This window comes from Pezoporus occidentalis, unplaced genomic scaffold, assembly GCF_034315485.1.
Source record: "Pezoporus occidentalis ecotype Australia unplaced genomic scaffold, CSIRO_AGI_Poc_V1 ctg6, whole genome shotgun sequence".
In the NCBI taxonomy this organism is placed as follows: Eukaryota; Metazoa; Chordata; class Aves; order Psittaciformes; family Psittacidae; genus Pezoporus; species Pezoporus occidentalis.
Window position 1 is genome coordinate 1399357 of NW_026915943.1, and position 26900 is coordinate 1426256.

At 40.2% G+C, this 26900-nt stretch overlaps 1 protein-coding gene across 14 annotated transcripts in view; it reads left to right on the forward strand.

Annotated features, from left to right (window-relative positions):
• Window positions 1-26340, forward strand: part of EMSY (EMSY transcriptional repressor, BRCA2 interacting) — a 39182-nt gene extending 12842 nt beyond the window's left edge. For 7 of the 14 annotated variants that reach the window (XM_062639079.1, XM_062639076.1, XM_062639078.1 and 4 more), the window contains 15 exons: window positions 122-381; window positions 4720-4996; window positions 7206-7487; window positions 9483-9632; window positions 11102-11275; window positions 13465-13601; window positions 15059-15232; window positions 16107-16305; window positions 17529-17693; window positions 17943-18101; window positions 20018-20077; window positions 21385-21539; window positions 22236-22799; window positions 23697-24209; window positions 25685-26340. In XM_062639079.1, the coding sequence (XP_062495063.1) occupies window positions 122-381; window positions 4720-4996; window positions 7206-7487; window positions 9483-9632; window positions 11102-11275; window positions 13465-13601; window positions 15059-15232; window positions 16107-16305; window positions 17529-17693; window positions 17943-18101; window positions 20018-20077; window positions 21385-21539; window positions 22236-22799; window positions 23697-24209; window positions 25685-25879 (3464 nt within the window). In that variant the 3' untranslated portion in view covers window positions 25880-26340. The remainder of the gene's footprint in view (window positions 1-121; window positions 382-4719; window positions 4997-7205; window positions 7488-9482; window positions 9633-11101; window positions 11276-13464; window positions 13602-15058; window positions 15233-16106; window positions 16306-17528; window positions 17694-17942; window positions 18102-20017; window positions 20078-21384; window positions 21540-22235; window positions 22800-23696; window positions 24210-25684) is intronic. The other 7 variants (XM_062639082.1, XM_062639087.1, XM_062639083.1 and 4 more) reach the window with 6 other exon arrangements.
• The last annotated feature ends 560 nt before the right edge of the window (window positions 26341-26900 follow it).

The following is a 26900-nucleotide window of genomic DNA, read 5'->3' on the forward strand; positions in this document are numbered from 1 at the left end:
CTAGTTCTTCTTACCTTATTTGAAAGTGCATACAAGGCTCAGCAAGTTTGTAGTGTTTTAGAAAGCACTTAGAGCTGCAGATAGGGGAAAGTATAACTGAGATAAAGTACTTCTTTTGCAGGCGTCAGCTGCTCAGATGATGATGAAAAGCCCCGCAAAAGACGGCGAACGAATTCCTCAAGTTCTTCCCCTGTTCTCCTGAAAGAAGTCCCGAAGGCAGTGACTCCTGTCACTAAAACTATCACAGTGCCTGTAAGTGGCAGCCCCAAGATGAGTAATATAATGCAGAGCATTGCCAACTCCTTACCACCACACATGTCGCCTGTGAAAATAACCTTCACTAAGCCCTCAACACAGACAACAAACACGACAACGCAGAAGGTATGTGGGGGAAGCTGCCAAATGTTACTTTATTCTGGTTTTATCAATGAGTAAGATGTGATGTTTGACTCTTCCTTGCTGTGAACTGTCTGGCTGTTTTCTTAAGGATTGCACTTGGGATAAGGTAATCCCTCTTTAAAACGAACGAAGAGAAAAAAACCAAACTCTTGTATGAATTTAGTTCACCTGTGTGTGAAAGGACCTGGATTGACAGCCGTGGAGACTGAAGCCCTCTTTTTATCCACAGAACAGGTACAGCACAGGCAGCGGGAGTGCAAGCTTCCCCCAGACTGCCCCACCAATGTGCCTCAACCCTGACCTGAAGGGACCACTTCTAGGGATGAGAGGGGATTCAGTCTCCATGCTCATTCAATTCTTGGCCTCTCTGGTGAGACTGCCAACAAGGTTGCCAGTTAGTACCATTTGTGGTGTTGGGTTTTGTGATATGGACACTAGTCCACTGAGAACTGGATCACATAGGCCACTGAACAGCCTTCAGATGGTAACAACTATTGGTCAAAGGTAATCTTTCTTATTTCTATTTTCCTTATTGACGGTTATTCTTTGCAGTAGTAGAATTCCAGCAGAGGTGGCATGGGCTTTCCGTTGCCAAGCCTTTTGTCTAGAGACTAGGTTTTTTTGGGGTCTACAAAGCTTATCCTCGGAGCTGATCAAAGACTGGGGGGGGCTTTATTTTCCTTTCAGTACTAGTGTGCCATTTCTCATTCTACATTAACAGTGTTCTAGTGGTCAAAATCAGTTGCATTATTTCAGCTGAGTGTGCCCAGCTATCACCGGAATGCAGTGTGTGGAAAAGGTTTTCTGTGTTGAAGTTTTGTATTGGACTCAGGCTCTTAACGTGCCACATCTATGGCATAACTGTTTTCCCATGGCCTTAGGAAGCATTTTGGATATGTCTACTGTTTTGTTCTTAAGATGTAAGAAAGATTAATGGCTCAGACCAAGCTCATTCTTGGTGTGGTTATTTATTAAGGCAGATTTAGGAGTGGGGGGTGTCTGTGGGATTAATTTGGCCCTGATACCAACAGATTGGTGGGAGGCTGCCCACTAACAAGCATTTTTTATTCCAACTGTGGGAGTTTGACTTGAGCTCAAACCCTCACAGGGTATTTGTTCTATTTGTCGTCTTAATTGTTTTATGACTCTATTTGGATTAGCAGAGTTCCCATGTCCTGACTCTTTTGGAAACAAAGGAAGATTAACTGAAGCAATATGCAATAAAGATCTTGCTTTCTGGCCTTTTCCCTCTTCAGAGCTCTTTGATGCTTTCGTTTGATTCACTGTTCTTTAACAGTGTCCTGAATCAAATTTCGTCTCTGAATACAGGAGTAGAAAGTTGTGAGTGAGCATAAACCATAAAGTAAAATGTCCTGTGTTCAATGCAGCAACTTCACAGCTAGTATAGGGCATCCTGTTGCTCTTGTTAGGCTCATCTTTACAGCAGGAAGAATTTTTCTGCCTTAAACATCTGTAGTCTTGTATTGAGAGTTTCATGTGCTGGTAATTAAAGATGGAGTGTATTAAATCTCCAAAAGGAAGAGAATAGACTGTTGGTGAGGTCTTTCCTGCAGTTGTGCTTCTGCTTGTTCTGACATAGAAATTTTAGGTTTTGCTTTGCATGGCATTATTTGACTCTCTTTCTAATCTGCTATGATAGGAAGGCCATCGCTTGTTTCATTAGGGAGCCATAGTAGCGTTTGTACCTGAACTTGTCACACTGCCCTCTTTTGTTGGATTTGGATATGCCAAAATACATAACTGTGGATCATTTTGGTAAGAGAGATCCCTTTTTGAAGTTTGAAATGAAATGCCAGACTTGTTACACTTAAATGGGAAGTGTACTCTTTTAAACAAGTTCTGGTAGAGATGGCTGAAGTTGTTGGATATGAATGAAATTCTTCATTCCTGCATGCCAGCTTTCTGAATTGCTTTGACATTTTAGTAGGTTGGAGGAAGATTATATTTAAGGACTAATAATGTCACAGCTCCAATTTGTGGATTCTCTTATTAGAAAGTCCTCTGTCTGGGACACAGAAGGAATCAGGCTAGTGAAGCTTTTGGCAGTTAATGCCTTTGTTTCGTCAGGAGCAAGGTTTGATGTCTCTCAAAATAGACCTGATAGGACTAATTTTAATGTAGATTAGAAATTATTTTTTACCATAATAAGAAAAAAAGAGCAATTTGCTTTTATTTTAGATTTTAAATCAAGCAGTCTTTCTGCTGTAAAATACATCATGCAGTTTTAGTACCCATGATAAGGTTACTTTAATTTCAACATACATGAGAAAAATAGCATCGCAAGAAATATGACTGTGATTTGAGCTTTAATCCCTCTAAGCTTTTACCTGAAAATTCTGTTTTCTGGATATACTTCATACATGAAGATCACTAAACTTTGTTCTGCTCTGTTAATCTTGAGAGAAGAAAAGAGACCCAAATCTGCTTAGTCACAGGCCAGCAATCATTATTGAACTATAATTTTTTACAAGCTTTATTTCCTTGTGTGATTAAAAGCACTATTAAGTGATAATCTTGGACTGATGGCTTTATCTCTGCCTTTGAATGAAGAACAGCAGTTTTCAGGAGTTGTGATTATGCCCAGGTTCATCCTATAGGTCTGTACTTAGTTAAGATGCTGAACTTGCCCTGTTGCACTATGGATTATACAGGAAGTTTAATGTGAATAATGTCCTTTGACTGTATTCCTAAATGAGTAGAATGGAGCTGGCCATAAAACTGAAACACTTGAGAAGTATTTCTAGTGTTAACCAACTAAGAAACAGGATATTGTAGGATCTTTTCACCTCCTACCAGAATCAAGCTGTGTCATACTCAGCGCATCTTCATGGTTGTAGCCTCAGAGCAATTTCAGGAGGGTGTTTTGATTGAATCAAGGTTAGGTAGAGGGGAAAACTAAGAGTGTAACAGAGAAAATGTTCTTCCGTGGAGAATGCAATAAAGTGTTAGAGCAGCAGATGTTCTTCAGGCGTTGGTCAGTTGTGGACAAGCTTGTGTAGTAAGTCTTTGGTTTTCCTCAGATCAAGATATTAAAGGCTTAGCTAAGTAGCGGGGATCACAAAAATCAAACACTGGGGCAAAAGGAGAGGCAGAGGCAGCCATTGGGGTGAAATTCGCTGCTTTTATTCCATCCATGTGGTTATCTTTATTTTATTCTATAAACTCTTAATCTCTTACTGCTTGATCTGTCACTTAAGTCTGTTTCTGATGCCATTATCATGCTATTTCTTTTCTGTATCAGGTTTCACTATTCCTCGGGTTGTAGTATAAGACTTTTTGGTTTGAGCTGACCCAGGTTTTCTTTGCTCCTTCTATACCTTTTTCTGTCTGCTTTGGGTACATTAATAAGTTTTAATTTTCAAGGTTTTAATAAATGAAATTATGTGGACAATTGCATAATTAAAACAACTCAATATTCTTGCATGGTAAAGTGAAAATACATTGCATTTCTGTGCTGTGTGTTTCCGTTTTAATCGTGTGCAAGTAAAAGGAGGTACATAGAAGCAGAATAAGAGGAATCTCTTTACATTAACAGTCCCCATGTTCAACACATAAGAAATGCTAGCTTTCTAGGTCAGTTGTGTAAGAACAGACCTCTTCCAGTGTTAGAATGAATTCTGTATTTTCCCTGTGTCAGATCAGATTAATGGTGGTGTAATTGTAACTCGCACCAGGGGTAATGTTTATTCTCTTTAGAGAAGTGGCTTTCAGAAGATAAGAAAGGATTTCTTGTTATTGAGAGCACAAATTAAAGCAGAAATTGTTTCAAACCTAAATCACGTCTTTTGCATTGAAGAAATACTGTTTACAGCTTTGTGCATCAAAAATGTTCCCCATTACTGACTCGGCAACTGCTTGTTCATTGCTGAAGAGAAAAAAGGAATCATCTATTCTCTCACTGCCATTTCTTGATGTATGTGCAAGGTTTGGGAGAATGGTGTTTCAAACTTGTTGGAAATGCCTTTACTTCCATTTAAAATGATTTTTCAGGCCAGTTTAATGAAGCCAAGCGGTTCATTCCTGTCTGTTTGCCTTCAGACATGAGATAATTCTGCTTTAATTAGATAGTAATTGTTTTTCTCAATCCCAGACCTTTCTAATTTTAAGGAAATGTTTATCACTATTTCTTCAAACTAATTGAGTGTTTTTGTTGCCAGCAAATGAGATGATGAGTCTTAAACAGTCTTAATAAGCATGTATCCCTAAAACTAAATACACAGACAGATGCATTACTGCAATTTTATGCTTTTAGATAAAAGCAAAGAACAAATGAATTTCTTGTTCTTTTTCTTCTTTCAGGTGATCATAGTAACCACCTCTCCAAGCTCAACTTTTGTACCCAACATCCTTTCAAAGTCCCACAACTATGCAGCAGTCACGAAACTTGTCCCAACGTCAGTCATTGCCTCAACTACTCAGAAGCAGCCAGTGGTCATAACTGCTTCTCAGTCCTCTTTGGTCAGTAGCAGCAGCACCAGCAGCAGCTGTTCCACTCCTTCCTGTACTGCAAATACTATTGCTGTGACTGCTGTAGTATCATCAACACCATCAGTGGTTATGTCAACAGTAGCACAAGGTATGGCAATAACATTATGCTTATAAAAGATGCTCTTTCAGTGGTGAATTGGACTCTTGTTTTGAGAATAGCATAGGGGAGATGCACTTGTTTGTTTACATATGATGAGTAAAGCACAGGAGATGTGAAAGAAATAGCTTTTGGTCTTGAAAAGATTTCACTTGCAGCAGTAAAACACTACACCCTCAAAATGCCTCGCTTTCAAAACTATTTGATGCATGGAATATGGATGTTCCTATTATTTAAAGATGATTGCTTCTCTTAAAGCCTCATTTACAAAGGTATGCAAAGTTAACATCAAATAAATAGAACCACGCTTGACATGCTCGGTCTTTAGAATATTTCTTGTGGTAATTAATCTCAGTGACAATTCTGAAAAGTAGAGAGGTGTTTACACCTTTTTATCTGTGTATTTTATCAGCATGTCAGTTTTCATGTCCTTCAGTTTAAGACCTGATTGGGCCTGGATTAAAATTCCTAGGTTTCTGGTTTCCAGGTCCAAGTATGTACTAGCATGACTGTTTCAACTCCACAGCCACTAGGTAACATTTGGAAGAGAAGCTCTGGGTGAATGAAAGTGCCTTAGCGAGCAGCCCTTGACAAATAACTGTGCCTGCCAATGACAGGTGTCACATTGCAATTTTTCCTTGTCTGTATTTTCCGTTCTTGTTTCATTCCACAAAATACTGGGCAACCATACCAAGGCTGAGGAGGTATTTTGCCTTTCATAGCGCTGCTATTAATCAGATCCTGAAGATCACACAATGATAGAATGGTTTGGGTTGGAAAGGACCTTAAGATCATCTGCTTCCAGCCCCCCTGCCATGGGCAGGGCTGCCTCACCCTAGACCATGTTGCTCAAGGCTCTGTCCAACCTGGCCTTGAACACTGTCAGGGATGGAGCATTTATCACTTCTCTGGGCCACCTGTGCCAGGGCCTCACCGCCCTCACGGTAAGGAACTTCTTCCTTATCGAATCATAAAATCAACCAGGTTGGAAAACACCTTTAAGATCATCAAGTCCAGCTTTTAACCCAAGCACTGCCAATCTAAACTTCCCCTGTTTAAGTTTTCGTCTTGTCCTGTCATTACAATAACACCCAAGTTAGTAACCTATAGAACACAAGGGCTTACAGCAGAATTTCGTATCATTTGAACTGTGGGTTTTTAGTTATGTTTGGTCACAGGAGAGATTTTACTTCTAAAACACAGGAGATGCATTATCTCTTGAACAGCTGTTTGTTTTTCAAGACTATCAGTGTCATTGCAGAAGGTGCTAGTGAAACGTTCTGTGACGTAAAGTAGTAATCACTCCAAATGCGAAGGAAGTTCTATTCATAAATGAAAACAAATGACCAAGAAAATGGGGAAACCATCTTAGATGATGCAGTGAGAAAAGGGTTATTTAGATTGCCAGAATTACTTTTTATTACGATTTCTATCATTGTCACTGCCATCTGTAAGGGTAGCAAAATACGAATGATTTTCTTTGTATGTTCCGGTACAACTGGGACTTGGTTTAAAACTGCCTTTATGAGACATGGACTTTGTGTTTGCTGGTGCTTATGGATGTGCAGTTTAGGGTTATAGATGAAACCAAATTTTGCTGGAAATGTTATGACAGCTATGTAAGGGAATGACAGAAGTATTAAGTATTATTTATTTGGGAACTTCATCTTTCCATCTTACTGCAAACTTGTTTTAATCACTTTGTTACTTGTAAGATCATCTAACCTATCAGCACAAAAATGTGTTCCATTGTTTTCTAAATTACGTAAAAGTACTTGATTTTTTTAAACCAATACTGTATTCACTAGGAGATACTCCCTTCTAATGTTGATGGGTTTGATGTTTGACATCCTCATATCCCTCACTTTTTGTAGCCATGATTTTCACTATAAATACTTCAATTTCTTGAAACCTAAAATAATCAGACTTTGAAAATGTTTGTGAATTAATTGCACTAGAAAAGGTGCAGGAGGTAAACTGCCATCGTGGTCATTCCGTTAGCTGCTATTCTGCTGCCACATTGCAAATCTGTATAAAGCTCTGTTGTCTCTGATTAGAGAATGTCTCCTATGTGGGAGCTTTCTTCCCTTGTGTATCTATGCATTTTTCACTAGGAAACGTAGTTGAAATGCAAAATGACTTTCAAAATTGTAATATTTGTGTTGCACTGTCTCGTCTTAAACCATTTACTCTTTCACAGGTGTGTCTACGTCAGCAATTAAAGTTGCCTCTACCAGGCTACCTTCCCCAAAAGGTCTGGTTGGGAACCCAACACAGATCTTAGCACAGTTTCCCAAACAGCATCAGCAGTCCCCCAAACAGCAGCTGCAACAAATACAACAGGCTCAGCAACAGCAACAACAGCAGCAGCAGCAGCAACAGCAGCAACAACTGGTGCAGTCCTCTGCAGCTCAGCAGCAGCCACAGCAATCTCAGTTGCCACCTGGCATCAAGCCCACCATTCAGATCAAACAGGAATCAGGTAGTTGGAGTTAGTCTTGGGTCATATCACTGATTGATGAAGTCTAACCACGGCCTGGGAGAGGGCAGAATTCTGTCCCAAAATGTGCATGGGGAGCTGTGATTACTTGGGTACATGATGTTTGGTACAGATATTGCAGACCATGTTTTAGGGATAAATGTTTTACCTTTAGAGGTCAAATATATGTAAATATCTTCAAAACTAACACGATAGCAACCTGGAAGATGCCAATTTTATGAAGATCCAAGAGGTCAACTTATCAAGTGAAAAAATAAGTTAATCCATCTTTTAACTGTTTTTTTTTTCGGGGGGATCCAGAAATCAAAACCTACTTTTGAGGTACTTTGTCAAAACACATACAATTAGATCTAAGACTGGAAGTTGGACTGCATTCTTTTTGTAGTATTGTTTCATTCAGTTGACTTTGGGCAAGTCTTGTCATCTATCTCTGCTGTAGAATACAGTTCTTATCTCCATAAGATGCAGTAAGAAGTAGTGCTTGCAAAGTTACCTAATTCTAAAAGAAGTGCTATAAAAGTGCAAAGTATTTTTATGTCCATATTTTATATTAATCTTATTCATGTCAGTTAAATTATTACTTTATATTCATACTATTTAGATCAGAGAATTAAAATACACCACTGAATGAAATATAAACAGCCCTGCTCCTGTCCTTTGATAAACTTCCTTTTGGAATGGTCCTAGGACTGTTGCCTAAGGAAAAATATCTATTAATGAAGACAGATAAGAGACCTCCAGTGAGTGAACAGTATTTGATCAATAGGAACTTCATTCCTTGTCTTCTACCATGGGTTTAGGTTCAGTGTGCTTTTTAAGTCTCTTCAGAAAGACTATCTGATTTTTTTCTGGAAGGTGTGAATCAGTTTTTACAGAGACTTTGGTTTTTATCCAGTTTTGTGTCTGGATGCCACAAAGGCTTCAATTTCTCTTTCCTAACTTCATTATTTAAGTTTGGAGCTAGCTTGCTCCATCTTGCTTTTATAGTCAATGTAGAAAGAAGAAAACATCTCAGGAAGATGTTTCACATCCTGAGTGGACAAAAACATTCCCCTGGAAATATTTGTGCACTAACGTAGTGCCTACATTTAGATTGGATCAAATCAGGCTGGGTGTTTCATGGCATTTAACCAGCACAATGCAGTACGTTTTCCTTATCATGGAACAGACTGTAAGTTGCAAGTATCCTCAGATATACTTTTGAACAGATGGTGTGAATCTCCTGTTTGCAACTGAGAAGTGAATCTTGCAGAGGTCCCATTCCACACTGCACAAATGGAAAGAGAGGGAGCAGGATCCTTGCTGTATTAGTGTCCTCATCCTTTGTTCTTGCTGAATCTACTCATAGCTTGTTTCAGCCCAATTCCCTTGTGTCTTCAACATTACAGATATATCAAGAGGAGAGAGAGCAGTTTATTTAAAGCAGTCTTCCCTAACCAGTGTCACAGTTGCTTCCTTACACCCACTAATACTCTGTGCAGAAAGCTTGTATTAGTTTAGCCAAAGGGATGAAATTGAGCTAGGCTCCTTAAGAAACATTAGAATTTAGACTAAACTGATGAAGAATCATTCCACTTTTAGATGGTTCATTGTATATGAACCATTTCAGTATTGGTTGTAACCTGTTGTTTCCTGGGAAACATTCTATGTATTGAATCATGGATCAGAAAAGGTTAAAATCATTACAGCAAATCATTAATGGAATGGAATCCTGCACTTCTGTGGGAGTAGGTAGAAATTGAAACAGGCACCTGAAAGATTGAAAGATAAAGATGATTTTTTATTTGCAAAACAAAAACCAAGCAAAAAAAGCCCCAACCCAAACAAAATAAGTATTTTCTTTCAGCATCAAGAATACGTGGGCTCAGAATAAAAGCCTTGTGAGGCTTCTTGCCCTCTTGGGCTTGGTCTGAGAAAGCATTTCAGAAAGTAACTTTTCGTGCCTGTATTTTAACAGTGACCTTTCTCCTTTCCTAGGTGTTAAAATAATCACTCAGCAGGTGCAGCCCAGTAAAATCCTTCCCAAACCAGTTACAGCGACCTTGCCCAGCAGTAGCAATTCACCTATTATGGTGGTTAGCAGTAATGGGACTGTCATGACAACTAAACTGGTCACTACTCCCACTGGTAAGTTATGGCTCTGAGAAGGGAAGGGAGGGTTAACCCAGGCATACAGGTCATCAGACATGGTTTATTAGAGTAAATAAAACATAAAGCTCTTCTCTGTTGTAAACAGGGAGCACAATAGCACATTCACAATCCTGTTAGGATTTATTCTAGAGTAGGATTTTTGCACTGAAGGCTCTTTTATTCCTTTTAGGATACTTTTGAATTAGTACACAAAAACATGATCATTCCTTCCCCACTGGGTTTGTTTTAAAGGAAGTTTTCTTGTGACTTACACTGATACTTTGCACTTGTGTAGCACTTTATGTAGTTGATTTGCATTTTTTACGTACCTCAAGCAGACAGCATCATTGCTGCTTTACACAGATGGACTTTAACAGACAGGTGACTTGCTCATAGACCTGCAGTGACCTTATAAAAAGGCCAGTAAATTGAATTTGAAACTCCCAGTGTTTTTAATGTAGATCTAATTGTATTTGTGTTTTCTTACTGATTAAAGGTCAGAAATAATGCAGACTTGTATGAGGACGGCTTGAAAAGCGACTTTATCCTAGTTTCAGAAAACTACCTTCCTGATCTTTTAGCATGGGTTGGGAATAGTAACTAATGCTTTTCCATTTAAACTTTTGAGGTACTTCACAAAAACATTAAGTGCATGAAAAACACAGCAGCTTTGCAGTTCATTTCGCTGGTAAAACTGTACTGTGCTCCGTTCCATTTGAGCAGATGGCTTTCTTGTTGTAACAAACCAGTTTGTTCTGTGTACTTTAGCCATCAAGGTCTATAGTGCGCTACCTGCAGTAGTACAAGCAGAATGGAATTAGTCTTCTTGTAGTTGTTGACTTGTTTTATTCTGAGCAAGTTTTCTGTATGAACCCATTTCTGTTTTCCTTCTGAGAAGGAGTAGGTCTGAAAACCCAGCATTTATAACATGTCAGGAGGTTTCTTTTGTACTGCTAAAGGTTAAATCTATATAACTGCATTATCGTTGTAAATAATAAGTTTCTTCTAGAGTGATATTTAGACCAGTTACTGGTGGTGCTCTTTATAAAACGGATTTGTCATATAGGAGAAATGAGAGTAAAGGTGTCTTTGAAAAGAGGGAGGGATCAGTTCTGGTACTGTCATCAGATACCAAACTCTTGAGCGCCTAAGGGAGCAAGTGGCAAACATACAGGCAGAATCTAAATGCCTGCTGCAAGCTGAAATCTTAGGCATAAGGATGTGAATTAAAATATGGCAGTCGTGGAACATTTGGGAAAAGATAGGTTTAAAAAATACTAGAACTGTAAAGACTAGTTATAAATTGCAGTGTGGGGTTTCTTTGAATAAAATCTGATGCTTTTTTGTCTCTCAGCTAATTTACTTTGCCGCAGACTGACTAACTTTTCCACAAATACTAGTAGATCATGTTCTATCATCATCATCATGTTCTAACGGTGATCTTCCTTGTTCTCTCTTCAAAACAGGAACTCAAGGAACATATACACGGCCAGCAGTTAGCCCCTCGATAGGGGCTCGGATGGCTGGAACTCCAGGGGCTGCTACTTATGTGAAAACTACAAGTGGCAGCATCATTACTGTAGTGCCAAAATCACTGGCTACGCTGGGAGGGAAGATTATCAGCAGTAATATTGTTTCTGGTAGGTCATACTTTGATATTAAGACTTACTTCAACAGTACCTTTAGACTTGCTCTTATTGTTCAGGGCTTTTCTGTGAGTTATTTGCTTAAATAATTATTAGGACCTTTACTGGAGAAGAAGTTAGTTCAGAAGACAAATGGCTGAGGATGAAGAAGATAATGGGTAGAAGTTACAGAGGTGAAGTGTTCTTAAAGATTGCAGTATTTTTTGTGTTTAAGAAGTAAACATCTAATGTGAGGGAAGCCTGGGAGGAAAAGGGAAATGTGGGGAAGGGGAACTATTATATTGCCTTCTGTTATTAGGCAGAAAGCATGCTTGCCCCAGTTTAAAGCATTTTATAGTCTGGATTCTGCCCTTTTCTACTCCGCTGCACATCCAAAGAGGCAGAATAAAAGTGACCTGTGTATGTTAAATTCTGCTGTGCAGTCTTCACCTCGCCTTGATCTTCTATCAGTGTCAGCCTGTTCTAACTTTAAACTCCAGGCCTCATTCAGACCCTGCTGCTTATCTTTGTTAGTCTGATGGCCAGCCTTGATGCTCTCTGTGAGTATAACCTCTAAACATAGGGTCTCTTTAGGACCAGGAGTAAGCACACCTGCATCAGTCACAGTTTCTTAGTATCTGTCTTGAACATCAGCAGAGTTAAAGCAGACCTAATGCTGCATTTCCTATCAAGGTACACATATACAGCAAGATCTGCTGGGTCTGTTCATCCTGTCTAGTAGTATCTTTAAATTACTCGAAGATCCTATTGTTGGCATTTAGCAAAGACATGATAGCATCCAGCTCCTGTCACTAGAAGGTGTCCAGTAAACCCACTCTGGGGTGTAGACTGGTAGAAGAAAATCAGTTTTTCAGGTGTCGATTCCTGTACAATGATATTTAGGGCTGATGCAGTAGCTTCTTTGGGAACAAGTGACTTTTTTAGCCTGTTGAGGCTGTGATGAGTTACTAAGAAGATTTCTAGATCTACTAGTGAGTTTAAACACAAATACAAGTAGTATTCTCCTAACCAGCAGCTAATGCAGGGAAACCCATAATGGGTCCTGATAAGGATAATAATGATTGTTCTAAGCCATTACCAGTTTTAAAAGAATGCCTTTTTGTTGTTGCTTTGTGGTTGGTTTTGGGGGGGTGGGGGGTGTTGTTTTTTTTTTTATCTTTCTTTTGCTTTGGAGTTATTTTTTGCTAAAGGAGCAGTCTTTAGATACCTCTGAAGTCACTAGAATAAAGTAAATCATAATCTCATCTCAGCATGTCTTCCTTTTCCCAGAATTAGTAGCATTATTAATCTGAAATACGTAGTGAAGTACCTACAGGCATGACTAATGGGTGGGAGATAGTGAAGGGAGACATTGGGTTTGCAGCTCTGCTATAAGCGAGTGGTACTTTCTTGAAGGAGGAAGTGGAAAGTGTGGATGAGAAGCTGTTTGAATAGATACTGAAATGGCAGTTTGATAACACCGATGACTTACATATCAGTGTAGGTACCCTTGTAGGAGAGCTGACCAAATTACCTGTCACTGCAAGTAAATAAAAACCTGATACAGGGAATGGAACTAATGAAATACTGGGAGAGGCACAGAAGCAGCCAACACAGCTCTTCAAAACCAAAATCCCCCCACTTCTAAATTCAGCTTTTAAGAATTGATTGTAAACAAATAGCATATTTTTCTTCTTTTTCCTTCTTTCAATCTGCTACTTATCACTTGTATTACAGCAGTTCAGTGCCAGAAAGAGCTGGTATCTCTCTTGACTACAAGATACGTTCTTGGTACGTAGATTCTTCTACAGAGGTTATCTGTAGAAGAATATTTGTCTGTGCAAATAGGACCTTGAGTTGAGTATTAGTGGTGTCCTTATCCCCCCTCCTAACTCTAGCCTTTGAGAAGTTAGACATGTTAGTTTGCTCTGTAATTTGTGAGAAGGGGCTGACTGTCCTTATGCAGAATGAATTACTCTGTCCTGGGCATGCCTGTTTTTACTGTAGGTGAAGGACTTGTAGAGTGGGTATCTCATCCTTATATATTGAGTTGGGTGACATAAATTCCCTTTTCAGATAATGCCCTTTTTTTGTTGTGCTGTCAGATTTAAATACGATTCCTATATAACTCATCAACCCCTACAGTGGGAGGAAATGTATATGTGATAAATTGAGCGTTGGTTTTTATCTCCACAAAACTTTAGGAACTACAACCAAAATCACTACAATTCCAATGACATCCAAGCCCAATGTGATCGTTGTGCAAAAGACTACTGGCAAAGGAACTACAATTCAAGGGCTTCCAGGCAAAAATGTTGTCACAACGCTGTTGAATGCTGGGGTAAGTTAAGAGTTTCAAGTCTCAGATTGAAAGCTAAGTGACAGGCTGTGTGGTGGCTGCTGCATTCATTCTGCTAAAGTCCTTATTAAAAGCAAACTGTGCATGAGCTCCTTACCAGATACAGCATGCCTTGATGTCAGGGATGTTTGGAAAGCAAGTATGTTTTGCAGGATCTGAAAGATGCTTAAAGCAAACTGGAAATGTTCCTAAAGGAAAACAACTTTCTCAAATTTGCCCTTTTTCCATGGTTAAAAGGTTTTGTAATGCTGAAAGGATTAAGTGGAAGAAAATCACTAGAATCTTACCCTGTTTGTGCTCTAGTGAGAGCCATGGTCTTCTGTGTTATAAACTTGCATCTCCAATCATTTGTATTTGGGATGTAAAGAGCAGAAATAAACTGTCCCTTCACAGTACCACCTTTCAATTTCTGTGGTGTTTAACACTCTCTACCTGAGTATTATGTACTGTTAAAGGATATATTTGATAACCTGGTGTATACTAAGAACAAAATCAAGTTTCCAGCTTCAACTGGGTTTACCTATGTTAGTAAATAAAGATGATGAATGTCCTTTATGCTCCTAGATATAAGTGTGAGGCTTAATGCAATAATCATGCAATTTTTTAGTCTCCTTGTAGCAGAGCTGAATAGAGAGGGTTCTTTTAAACCTTTTGGGATTCTTTTAGAAGACTTTAAACTTCCCTGTGTACAAAACTTAAAGCTGTGTTTTCACACAAGTGGAAACCCTGTGATGTTACACAGTAAGAATCCCCCACAATGCGCTGGTATTGCTGGAACAAGTATGGTTCTTGGCATTTCCAGCTACCTGATGGGAATTTGAAGGAGTAGTGGGAGAACTGGCAACTAATGTTGTTCCTCATCTGGGTTGTTACTGTGCAGAACTAAAACCAAGCATGCTCGATGTCTTTGCTGCTCTTAAGCTATCAGGAGCCTACTCATAGTCAGCACTATTCTAAAGCCAAATGTTTCCTGTGAAACAGTTGTAAATCTCTATCTTTTAAATGAACTTTTTAGCTGGAAAATAAAGTCCATGACAATAAGACAAAGATCTATATTTAAAGAACTTCTTTTCAGAATCTCAATTCAAGTTTTGTAGATGTCTTAACAAAGTTAGTGTTAATAGAAGTAAGAGGTTTATTTGACAAGGATTTGAGGGAAGTTCCAACTTACGTTGAATTCTTTGAAGCGACTTCAAAACGCTTGTCAATGTCTTTTAGTTACCACTTTTTGTTCGCCCCTTCAGAGCTGCTCAAAAAGTAAAGTAATGGAAAAGGGGATTTTGGTAGCTTTTTCCATTCAAAGCTGTAAGGTTATATATATAGGCAGCAGCAGGTTGATGTCATGGTGCACACACTCACCTATAACTGTATTTCTTAGAGCAGTGGGTCTCTCTGAAGAATTTCACTAAGTTAACCTGTAAACTTTGACTTCTCTACAGGGGGAAAAAACTATTCAGGCAGTGCCAGCAGGAGCAAAACCTGCTATCATCACTGCCACAAGACCCATCACAAAAATGATTGTTACACAGCCAAAAGGAATAGGGTCCACGGTCCAGCCAGCCACCAAAATCATCCCAACTAAAATTGTTTATGGTCAGCAAGGGAAAACGCAGGTACAGTGAGGACCCATTTCTGTCTTGAAATGTACCCCTAAAATTTAATGGGAAGTAAATATTTTTTCATTGTGTTGCCACATAATGTTACAGGATTAATATGTGTCTATGGGGAATGAGATTTAGGGGTGTAATGAGGTGGCCTTGATACTTGAGCATAGCGTTTGCATTTGTTAGCTTTTTCTGGAGGCCTAGAGCAAGCTAGAAGGAGTCACTAAGACTTTTACGTAGCTGAAACTGTCAGGTCATGGCTCTAGGTGCCTGTTTAAGACTTACAGCTAATGGCTAGATGGTGAGAAATAAAGACACAGAGTCTGGACATAGATCATCCATAAAAGCTGAGGTTTTATTGAAGTTATTTTCTATTTAATATATGTTCAGGTTTACCCTGCAACCCTGTGTCATTGCTGGGGCTGTATGTAGGGAATCTGTCTTATTTCTGGATGCTTTCAGTTTCAGCTTGTTCTCTGGTTGCACTTAGTATTTAAAAGAACTAAACTTATCAGTTATAATACTTTGCGTGTCTTGGTTGTTCAAGACTCTCTTTACTGTGGGCTGCAGAAGAGGTGCTTGTCCTTACTAGTGCAATGCATGTTCCAGCTCACTTGTGTAGCTTTCTCCTGTCATGCCGTAGTTGTATCCACCTGCTTGGTGGTTTATTGTGTTAAGTACTCCAAAATACTGAATGAGAAGTAAGTTCTTGTGCATTGCCATTTATTTGGGCTTTGTGGCTTAGTAATCAGAGCTGCTGAATTTACAGGTAGACCCTTTCAGTAAATTGGGTAATATTACGTAGGTCTTATACGTACTGTGATTGCTCAGATCTGTTTTCTTGAGTGCTGTTACCATACACAAAGCTTGTCTTTCTGATTAGGTTCTCATAAAACCAAAGCCAGTGACGTTTCAAGCAACAGTGGTGAGCGAACAAACTAGGCAGTTGGTGACAGAAACGTTACAACAGGCATCAAGGGTGGCAGAGACAGGAAACTCCTCTCTCCCAGAAGTAAAAGAAGAACCACAAACCTACACTGAGAGCAGCTCTTCCTCTACAGAGTCCTCCCAGAGCTCCCAAGGTGTGTATTAGTGTCACTAATGGACTGTCTCCCAAGCATCCTAGCTACTTTCATATAGTGAGTGGTTTGGGTTGGAAGGGACCTTAAAGATATCAGTTCCAACCCTCTGCTATAGGCAGGGACACCTTCCATTAGCCTAGGTGGAATTTAAACATCCCTATTTAATTTTTAAATGAAGGTGGAAATCTAAGGTAATTCCTCACCCTGTCTCCTTTTAACATAGGTTTTCACTCAGTCTGTTACCAGTGGGTGTCATTTCCCTTATGGCTTTATTTGTCTCTTATGAGCTACTTACTAAATGCCTCCCTTTCATATGTGAAAAGTGAAGATGATGGTGTCTTGCAGGGCTGTTACAATGCTTGTGACCTGCAGCCTGTTCCCTCTTTCTGGGGAGTCTGCCAGAAGCAGGCAGTGTAGAGGTTATGGTTTGGGTTTTGGCAGCCACCTCTTTCCTAAGTGTATGGAAGCATCTCTCCACTTAATGACTGAAAGCTGTCATGTGAACCAACGTAAACTGTGGTCCTTTTATAGGCACATATATGTGCATCATGACATGTATCAGACATGCAATCCTGGCGGGGATGCTGCCGTAGCTGCAAGCCATAGTACAGATGTAGCTCTTTGTGTGATAGAGAAGCATAAATAAGAGGACATAAATAACACCCAGCCTTTGCTCGGGAGTGACCATAGGGTGTATCACTGCATCAGCTAAAAGCAAATGTCTCTGTGAAATGCGTGTACTTACATGCCTTTCAGTCAGCTTTTCTGTATAATTCTGTGATATTGGTCTATAATGCTATTTTAAGTAAATTAAAGAGAAAAATTGAAGATTGAACAAACTTATCAAAATTGAGGAGCTGTTAATTCAGAATTCAGAAAACAGTCTGTGTAAGAGTTCAATCCAAGGCAAATTCAATGTACAAAGAAACCTGCTGAACTTTGGTTGTTCAAGGCAAAGCTTTTACAAACAATAAGGATATAGGATCTCTTTTCTTCTTTGTTCATAACATGAGCAGTATTTTACTTCAAGTCAATTGTAATAAGCTAAAGTGTTGCATAATGAGTGTATGCATCCTTGGCAGTGTTCAAACTCCTATGGATAATGAGTAACTTGGTCTAATTTTGACCTATAGCCCTACTTCATATCAAGATGCTGGACAGGAGACCTCCAATCTAAAATGATTCTGTGATGACTTGACATGCCTTTGTTCTTTCGCAAACAGATTCTCAGCCTGTTGTCCATGTGATTGCTTCAAGAAGTCAAGATTGGTCGGAACATGAAATTGCTGTGGACACAAGCCCTACAATCATCTACCAGGATGTATCCAGTGAATCTCAGTCAGCTACTTCCACAATAAAAGCATTACTGGAACTTCAGCAGACCACAGGTGTGAAAACCCATGTGGTTGTTTAGGATAACTCCAAAGCTTATTACTTGTTTAAGCAGCAGTTTGTAATAGGTTTTGTAATTGAAAAGCACCTATCTTGAGTCAGCTTGATTCCTTTCTTCTTATGCTGTAACAGTTTGAATCTAGTATAACATTCACCATCTATTTAATTGAGATTTCACATTTATATTGGAGGGTTATTTATGGGGGTTTGTATATTGGAGGTTTATTATATGTTTTCTTCCAAAGCAGTGAAGGAAAAGATAGAATCGAAGCCAAGGCAGCCTACCATTGACTTGAGCCAAATGGCTGTCCCAATCCAGATGTCCCAAGAAAAGAGGCATTCTCCAGAAAGCCCTTCAATTGCTGTAGTAGAATCGGAATTAGTTGCTGAATATATCACAACTGGTAAGTGACTAAGGTGGTGGTGGGTTTGCAGTTGAAGTGTGGGCACTTAATTTGGGAGTTTTCTTACAATGAGTTTCATTTTTGCTGTGATTTGCTGTAGAGGACATGAATCTTTTCTTCTACTTTTGAGACCCTGTGCAGGGGACTGAGCTTGCATCTGCTCAGGGATATTGTGGAGAATGCTTCTAACTGAAACAAAAGGTTGTTTCAGTTAAGGGTATCCCAGTTGTGTCCCATGATCAGATGGAGAGGAGAGGCTGTCCCACTTGTCCTTAAGGAAAATGCCTAGTAAGGAAAAAGTAGAAAATGCAGTTACAGTAACTGTATGCTGTTTTCCGTACATATCAAGGAGTCAGGCTTTGGGTTAGTTTAACCCATGCTTGCAAATTGTTACTTGCTTACCATGACTGAGTTTTTCAAACAAGTGTGCATTTAGCATGCTAATGTAGTCCCCAGTTTCTTCATTGTGAAGATAGGACAAAGGATAATGGGGTCAAACTGAAACGGGAGGTTTAGGTTAGATCTCAGGCAGAAGCTCTTCCCTGTGAGGGTGCTGAGGCGCTGGCACAGGGTGCCCAGAGAAGCTGTGGCTGCCCCATCCCTGGCAGTGTTCAAGGCCAGGTTGGACACAGGGGCTTGGAGCAAGCTGCTCTAGTGGAAGGGGTCCCTGCCTGTGGCAGGGGTTGGAACTGGATGAGCTTTAAGGTCCCTTCCAACCCAAACCAGTCTCTGACTCCATTATTTGCCAGAAGACTTTGAACTGATAAATTTGCACTCTTTAAGCAAGTAATTATTGAAGTTGAAATTACAGGTGAGATTCAGCTCTTAACTTGACTCTTGGCTATGTTGTTCCCTGCTACCCCAGAACATGAGGTGAGCCACTTCCCATACACAGATGAGAGGGTTAAACTTCCTGTTCTCCATTTTCATTTCTTAAGTCCGTGTTATTGTTTGCCCTACTTTATTTGGAAAATGAAAGCAAAAGTGTGTTGAATATGCACACTGGCAGAGAGCAATAAAACTTGATAGCGTTAAATTGCATAAGTACAGATCCGTAATTCCAGAGGTTTTGTGGTAAATGTCTAGTCTGATATTTACACTCTTTGTTTGCCTCCTCCGCTCGTTTCCATCCCTTGTATGGTCTAAATTTGTGTGAAATTGGAGCGTGAGAGGATGTTATTGTTATTCTTCTAAATAACACTTACTGTATCTTCAGTTTTCAATGTTTGGGTTGTGCTCCCTGGGATCTCATTTAAAACAAACTGAAAAGGACAATAAGGAGTGTTAAAGCAATCTCCAGTTAACAGTTACCTTCCCTGACGCAGATACTGTGCACTGAGCTGCTGTTCAAGGTTCCAGTTTTTGCTGCTGGTGTAAAATAGGGCCCTTTGCAGGGAGGATGGGAAATGACATTTGGTGTCCGTGTAGACTTGAGTCCTTTTCTGCAGCTTAGAAGCTGTACAAAGTACAGAAGCTGAGAATTGCCTGGAGCTGTGGTTACTCCTTTCAATACTGGGATTTTTATAAACCTTGACTTGATCTACAAGATGCTACTAAGGAAACTCAGGCTGCTGTGATTTGACTTGCAGCAGTTCCTTCTACACCATAAAACTGGTTGGTTTGCTCTTAATTTTGTCTCTTCCCCCAGTTTCTGTGCACGCTGCAGGTAACTCAGTGTTTCTCTTTGCTTTAATTCGTGCTTCTAAGGATTCAGTAATCCATGTAGCTGTATTTTCTGCTAAAGGTTGAGTAGTAACATAGCCAACAGTCTATAATCTGTCATGAAATCTGCATGCACCTCAACTGAAGGATGAGACACCCTTTAATCTCTATGGGAGCTGGGATTCAGCATGTGCTTCCTTGTGAGATGAAGGAAGCACTTCCCACATCTTAGTGTCACCATTTTCTGTCTACAGACTCAGGAAGACAACACTGTATTGGTTCACATTCGGAAGAGTATCTACACAACCATATAGGTTAGAAACTTTACTTTTAAATGAAGGTTTTAATTGTGCAGGAGCTGTTGGGGGATATCCGTAACTGATCTGGCACAGCATGCAGGCCGGTGCTGATCTAATCCACCTCCTTTAGGGAGTGGCATAGTAAAATTACCATCTTAATTCAAAATATGACCTTTCTTCTAATTTCCAGAAAGGTCACTGGAAGCTTTTTAACTTTAAGTGTGTTACAATTGAATTTAAACTTTGCTTGTTCTCCTGCAGTTACTATTTTGTCACTAAAAACTTAAAGCAAATATCTCCATCCTAGTATGGACAGGCATCAAGTATTTGGATTCATGTCTTATCAGTGACTGTAATATCAATTATCAATATCCATGTTGTGGTGTTGGGTTGGTTTTTTCCTCAGCAGAAGATCACTTCTCTGTCAATCCACTATTTAACTACAGAGCCATCACCACAGCTCCGTAACTCATGCTGGGTTCAAACTGAAACAGGGGAAGTTTAGGTTGAATATAAGGAAGAAGTTCTTTACTGTGAGGGTGCTGAGGCACTGGAATGGGTTGCCCAGGAAAGTTGTGAATGCTCCATCCCTGGCAGTGTTCAAGGCCAGGCTGGAGAGAGCCTTGGGTGCCATGGTTTAGTGAGAGGTGTCCCTGCCCATGGCAAGGGGCTGGAACTGGATGAGCTTAGGGTCCTTTCCAACCCAAACAATTCTGTGGTTCTATGATCTGTTCTAAAAGGTGCCATAGACCCATGGCAAGGTCTCAATTTTTTGGTCTGTGATTTGTGACAAACCTCACTGACTTTCACAAGATCCAAATATTTCCCAATTGCTAATCATTCCAATTCAGCCTGTGCTCTGGAGAGTCTTTCTTGCAGTTTATCAGTGATAGAAATCCAGTGAGCAAGGCTTGCTGTTCTTTATCGCAGTCAATTGCGCAGGTGCTTTTAACAGCATACGAACCACAGAATAACTCGTGCTCTCCACAGTTATGCTGGTGCTGTATAAAGAACCCAACTGAAAAATCAAGTATGCATTCTGCTTGCATAGTCAGTGTGCTGGGAGAGGGAGGCCAAAGGTTCGGATCGAATGTGGGCACTTAGGAAACAGACAGAAGCAAAGCCTCAGAGTTGCTGCTTTACGATGCTTCTCAGAATAGATCTACACTTGAAGGCTGAAGCTAGGATACAATGAAAGATGGTTTTCATGCTCAGATCCTTATTTCACTCATATGCTTTCAGTTGAAGCTTAAATGCAAAGCAAATCATTGAAGTTACAGCAGTTAGCTCTGGAGAAGTGCCACTGACCTCTTTACTTTCAGTCAGCCATCGGTCCCAGCCCCACCAACAGTCATCTCAGCCCCAGAGGACTCTCCTGCAGCATGTGGCTCAGTCGCAGACAGCAACGCAGACTTCTGTTGTGGTGAAATCTATCCCTGCATCTTCCACGGGCGCAATTACCCATATCATGCAGCAGGTTGTACCCTTCCTTTTCCCAGCACTCTATAAGCAGCAGTAGCATGTGTGAATGATATAGATCTGGGCTTGTTCTGAATGAATGTGTCATGTTGCTGCCACTGAAAATGCTAACTGGATGGGTGAATTAATAACTTCATTTTAATATTGCTTGTTTTTATGGTGAGGGTTGTGGGGTAAAAGGGAAGCAGTTAATGAGACTGAGACCATTAAGTCAACAGGCTGTGGACACTGGGGCTGTTCAGCCTAGAGAAGAGAAGCTACATGGAGACCTCATAGCAGCTTCCAGTATCTGAAGGGGGCTACAAGGATCCTGGAGAGGGACTCTTCATCCGGACCTGTAGTGACAGGACAAGGGGTGATGGGATCAAACTTAAACAGGGGAGATTTAGGTTTCTCTTGTTTCATATCCAACTGCATGCAACATTAGGGGCTTTGAACCTTAGTCTGGCACGTGTGAGGGCTTCATAATCTCCACTGAGGATTAGTTATGCAGAGACGTACCACACTTTAACATGATAAAAATGGCTATCGGTTGCTTCTGAATTGTAGAATCTCCATGTAAGGGCATCTTTTTATACATGAATTGGGGGTCTAATGGTAAAATAAGGTGAAGTAGTCCAGTTGAAACACTAAGCATGATTTTTATGTATTATTATATTTGTCTTTACTAACTTGCTCTTAACTTCTTCTTCAGGCCTTAAGCAGTCACACTGCATTTACCAAACACAGTGAACAACTTGGAACTGAGGAAGGAGAAGTGGAAGAGATGGACACCTTAGATCCTCAGACTGGCCTGTTTTACAGATCTGCCCTGACACAATCGCAGACACAAAACCAGCAAAAACTGAGTCAGCCACAGCTGGAACAGACTCAACTGCAAGTGAAAACCCTGCAGTGTTTCCAGACTAAGCAGAAGCAGACAATCCACCTGCAGGCCGATCCCATCCAGCACAAACTCCCACAAATGCCCCAGCTTTCTATAAGGCATCAAAAGCTAACCCCCCTGCAGCAAGAGCAAGCACAGACCAAACCAGATGCACAGCACCCCCCCCACCACATGATGGCCAAAGAAAGGCAACTCCCTACCTTAGTGGCCCAGCCACAGCAAACTGTAGTACAGGTGCTGGCAGTAAAAACCACACAGCAACTGCCCAAACTGCAACAGGCACCAACGGCACAAAAAATCTACGTGCAACCCCAGCCCCCCCAGAGTCAAATGCAGCTACCTGCCTCTTCAGAGAAACAGCCAGCAAGCCAGGTAACGGAATATTGATAGCATGCAAAAATACACGTCACTGTTCAAGGCAAAAAAACCAAACCCACCAAAAAACACCAACCCTGTCGCTGTAGCAGTGTTTTTGTCCTGGCAAAGAGAGAGAACTCCTCATTCCGCTGGTGTTAATGACCCCATCAGAAGGTTGACACTAGGAAAGAGAAGCACATGTTCTAGGGGAAACCAAAAAATCCGTAGAGCTCACAAAAAGTGTTTTGTTGGACAGTTTTGATGGATTTCTGCCACCATTGGTGCATGGAATTTGTCCCTAAGTTATTTCCTTTGAATTTTTAAGATCTTGACACGTTAAATTTCCATTCCCGTAGCACTTTTTATTTCTCTGGAAATAAAGGTGGACACACTGCAGTCTCCAAAGGCTCTCCATTGTACGTCTTCCTTTGTAGTTTACATCTTCCTGAAGTGACGTGAAGTGGCTTTCATTTACAGGAGTAATTTGGTTTTTCTTTGGGAAGGGAAAATGTAAAGACTGAGAAAAGTAGAGGATAAAAACACATATTTTAACTCTAGAAAAGTGGTTATTTTTTTTTCTTGGCCCTTTCAGGAATACATGTGAACCAAGAGGGTTAACAAACACATGGGGATGTAAATCCCAAAGGAAAACGAAGCTGCTGTGGTATTATACTGCTACAATCCTTACCTGGCAGCCTAAAAAGCTGCTTTTTGTCCCCCCAGGCTTCAATTAACTGTTACCATATCATTGCTAATTCCTTTGTTAAAACACTGAGTTTCAACTGTCTTCCTAATAGCAAGTATGTTGTTTGTGCCATACTGTCCTTTGGAATATTGATTAGATTATTTTCGATGATAATACTTAAAAATCTAAATTAGCTGTAACATGCACAACCAAAATTTGATTTTCAGGTGCAGCATCCAATTATAACGCAAGGATCCACTGTTCCAAAGATAACTTTTGAGGGGCATCAGCCTCCTTCTGTTTCAAAGGTAGCAGGTGGCAGTTCTGTGCCCAAACTGGCGTTGCCGGTTACCAACCTATTTCCCATGCAGGCATCCGAGAAGACAGCAGTAACAGATATTGTGAGAGTGTCTATGGTGGAAGCTCAGATTGATACAGACATAGAACAGACGGTAGTGGATCCCCCAAACAAGGCCATGTCCACTAGTAAACTCGCTAGCGAAGGAGAGTCGTCACCTTGTACCCAGGGGCCGAGGGTCACTGCAGTGGGGATGACGGCAACTTCCATCCCCGAGCAACAGACGCGTACAGAATCCAGCTCAAGTCCTCCTGCTGTTGGTCCCACTGTAACAGAGAGGAAACTCGATGCACAAGGAATGCCTCCAACAAACCAGTTTATACACATTCAGAATATATCACAAAAGAAAGCTGAAGAGACTTCATCAGAAATCGTTATCCAGGTAAGAGAGGACCAGAGCAAATAACGCAAAGGTTGAGCAGAGCAAACTCGTATCTACTGTGATGATAACAACCGAAAGATGCTGGGTTATTTTTGTTTTCCTTCTGCAGTTTTTGGTTCTTTTTCTATTCTTAATGCTTGTAATAGTTGCTACATCAGTGTGTAGCTCTGAAATGGAGCTCGAGTTTCTCAATCCCTGTATTTACTGTGTGGTCAGTGTCTTACTTTTCTGTTAAGAAAACAACCCAAGCTCGTCTCATTTTACAAAGTACTTTTATTTGACATGCTTAAGAATGTGACCTTCAATACTTGTTATGGATCTAGAGGTTTTTATAGCATCTGTTAAATGTTATCATTAAAAATACAGTGAGGTTCTACTTACCTGGAAAGTTTACCAAATAAGATCTGGATTCAGAAGAAAACTTGTTAACTTAGAGCCATTCTTGCCACTTCTGAGATAAAATGGCTGTTGATCTTCAGCCTGATGCTTTGAGTCATTGCCTGACTAATGATTGATACTTTCATTGCTTCTGCTGCCTTAAATATGATGTTTTATGATGGAATACGTGGTCTGAATGTCAACCAAGCAAGTATTTAAGTCATCCGAGGGCTTGTAGAGGTATAACGTGAATCGTCATAGACAAGTTGGATGTTCACAGGAATGGCAGCGTGGATTGAAATGGTTTTATTCTGTCTCATATTTGTGTTACAGTGGAAATGCCTCTAATGTGGGAAATTTGTGTGCAGAGCGTTCAAAGTTTTCATGCTACTTTGTAAAACCTTCATTGCAGTGAACTTGGCTTTTGTAGAAATCATCAGTTTTGTACTCATTTTTAGTCCTCATTTCCCTAAATAGACAAAGGCGGATTTCTGTTTTACTTCAAATCTGTGTATTTTGGAAATCTGTATTATTTAGCATTGTGGCATGCACGAGCTGTTTCTACAGTGAAATACTGCTCAGGATTTTAGTTGTATAGAGTTGTAGATTTAGCTTTTACACCCCATGAAAGCCAAAGTAGAAATAAATAGCTTAGATGTGTTGTGCTTCCTCAGCGTCTGTGTTGCTGCAGCTGTCAGCAGGGCCAGAGCTTGTGTTGTGTTGTATACAGAAACCATAGCTAGTCCTTACATTTGAATGTCTTGTCTGAACAAGATAAGGCCGAGGAAAGTATTATCTGTGCTTTGCATTTGAGGAATGATGGATGGTGAGCACTGGTGTAGCTGTTGGTTGTGCTGTTGCAGAGCTTTAGTGAAGATCTAAAGCCAGGATGAATGCCCTAAGAGTAAGATTATTCAAATCTTATCTTTTACAACCTAATCTGGTGAAAGGGTGCTTTGAAGCATTAGCTAATGTAACATGCAGTGGGCCTCAGCTAGAGAAGACTGCTCTTGGAAACCAAGTATCCAGCGCTTGCATAGATGTCTTTACCTGCCAAAACCCCACATGTTAAAACTGAAATCTTTTCTTTCTTTCAGGCCATCCCTCACTATTCCATCCCTTGTCACTCCAGCTCCAATGTGGTAGTGGAACCCAGCGGGCTTCTGGAGCTCAACAACTTCACCAGTCAGCGCCTCGATGATGAGGAGACAGCGATGGAGCAAGATGTGGACAGTAGCACTGAGGACGGCACTGAGCCCAGCCCCTCTCGAAGTTCTGCTGAACAATCCTAAGGAATTGGGACACTGGAGTGCACTTTATAATATCTTGGGATTTTTGAGTATCCAAGATGCCCTTGTATTGTGATGTCTTAGAGCACTTTGCCTATTAGAGTTGTTCATTGGACCCTTGAAGCATCAGTGTGTTTTAACAAGACGGTATTGCAAAAGCTGCATCTTACAAATTGTTTCCAAAAAGGAAAAGAACAAAAAACAAAAAAAAAAAAAGGAAGAAAAACCATGATGTAGTCACTGAGATTCAGTAAACCTGTGACAGTGGAATGTACTCCTGTTAAAAAGCAGATCTGCAGCGAATTCTACAGCTCGTGCTATTGAAGCCCCAGATACTGAAACAGCCTTCAGTAAAAAGGGATTTGTTACTTTGCTGTGGTTTATTCTTTTTTGTTAGCTGTTGAGCAAAACACCATCAGAAGAGAAAAAAAGAATGTTTAATAAAAATTTGTATTTTTAAATAGCATGGGAGAGAAAAAGTGTCTCTGACAGTGCTGGAAAAGCCCCAGGAATTTTGGAATTGGTTCGCTTTCTTGCACTTGTGCTCACTTAGAGTAAAGGTTTTTGGGGTTGGTTTCTTTTTTGTTTGTTAGCCTAAAAATAGAGTTTTATATTGAGTTTTATATTGATTTAAATTCTCATTGCTGAATGTTTGGAAGTAAGCAAAATCACTAACTGGTAGCAAAGTGGATTTGCTAGTGCTTTACAACAAGCCGAATGACGACGGCGTGTGGGGCGTTTCTTCGTGCCGTAAGCACACGAAATGCTCCATCTGCTCTGGTTAATCTTTGGATTATTTATTGAAATGTGAAATCTAAAGTGAGGCCAAGTTGTTGAAGAAGTTCCTGTGAAACAGGCAGGTCTGTTAATTCTGATACGAAAACCATGGTGTGTGTATGGGGGGGGGATGTATTTTGCTACAAATCAGTTTTTCAAAATCGGGGATATGTGGTTCAGCATCTTTCCAAGTTGAACCTGTGAAATGTGCTTCAAGGCTTGTAAAAAACCTGTATTTTACTCTTAC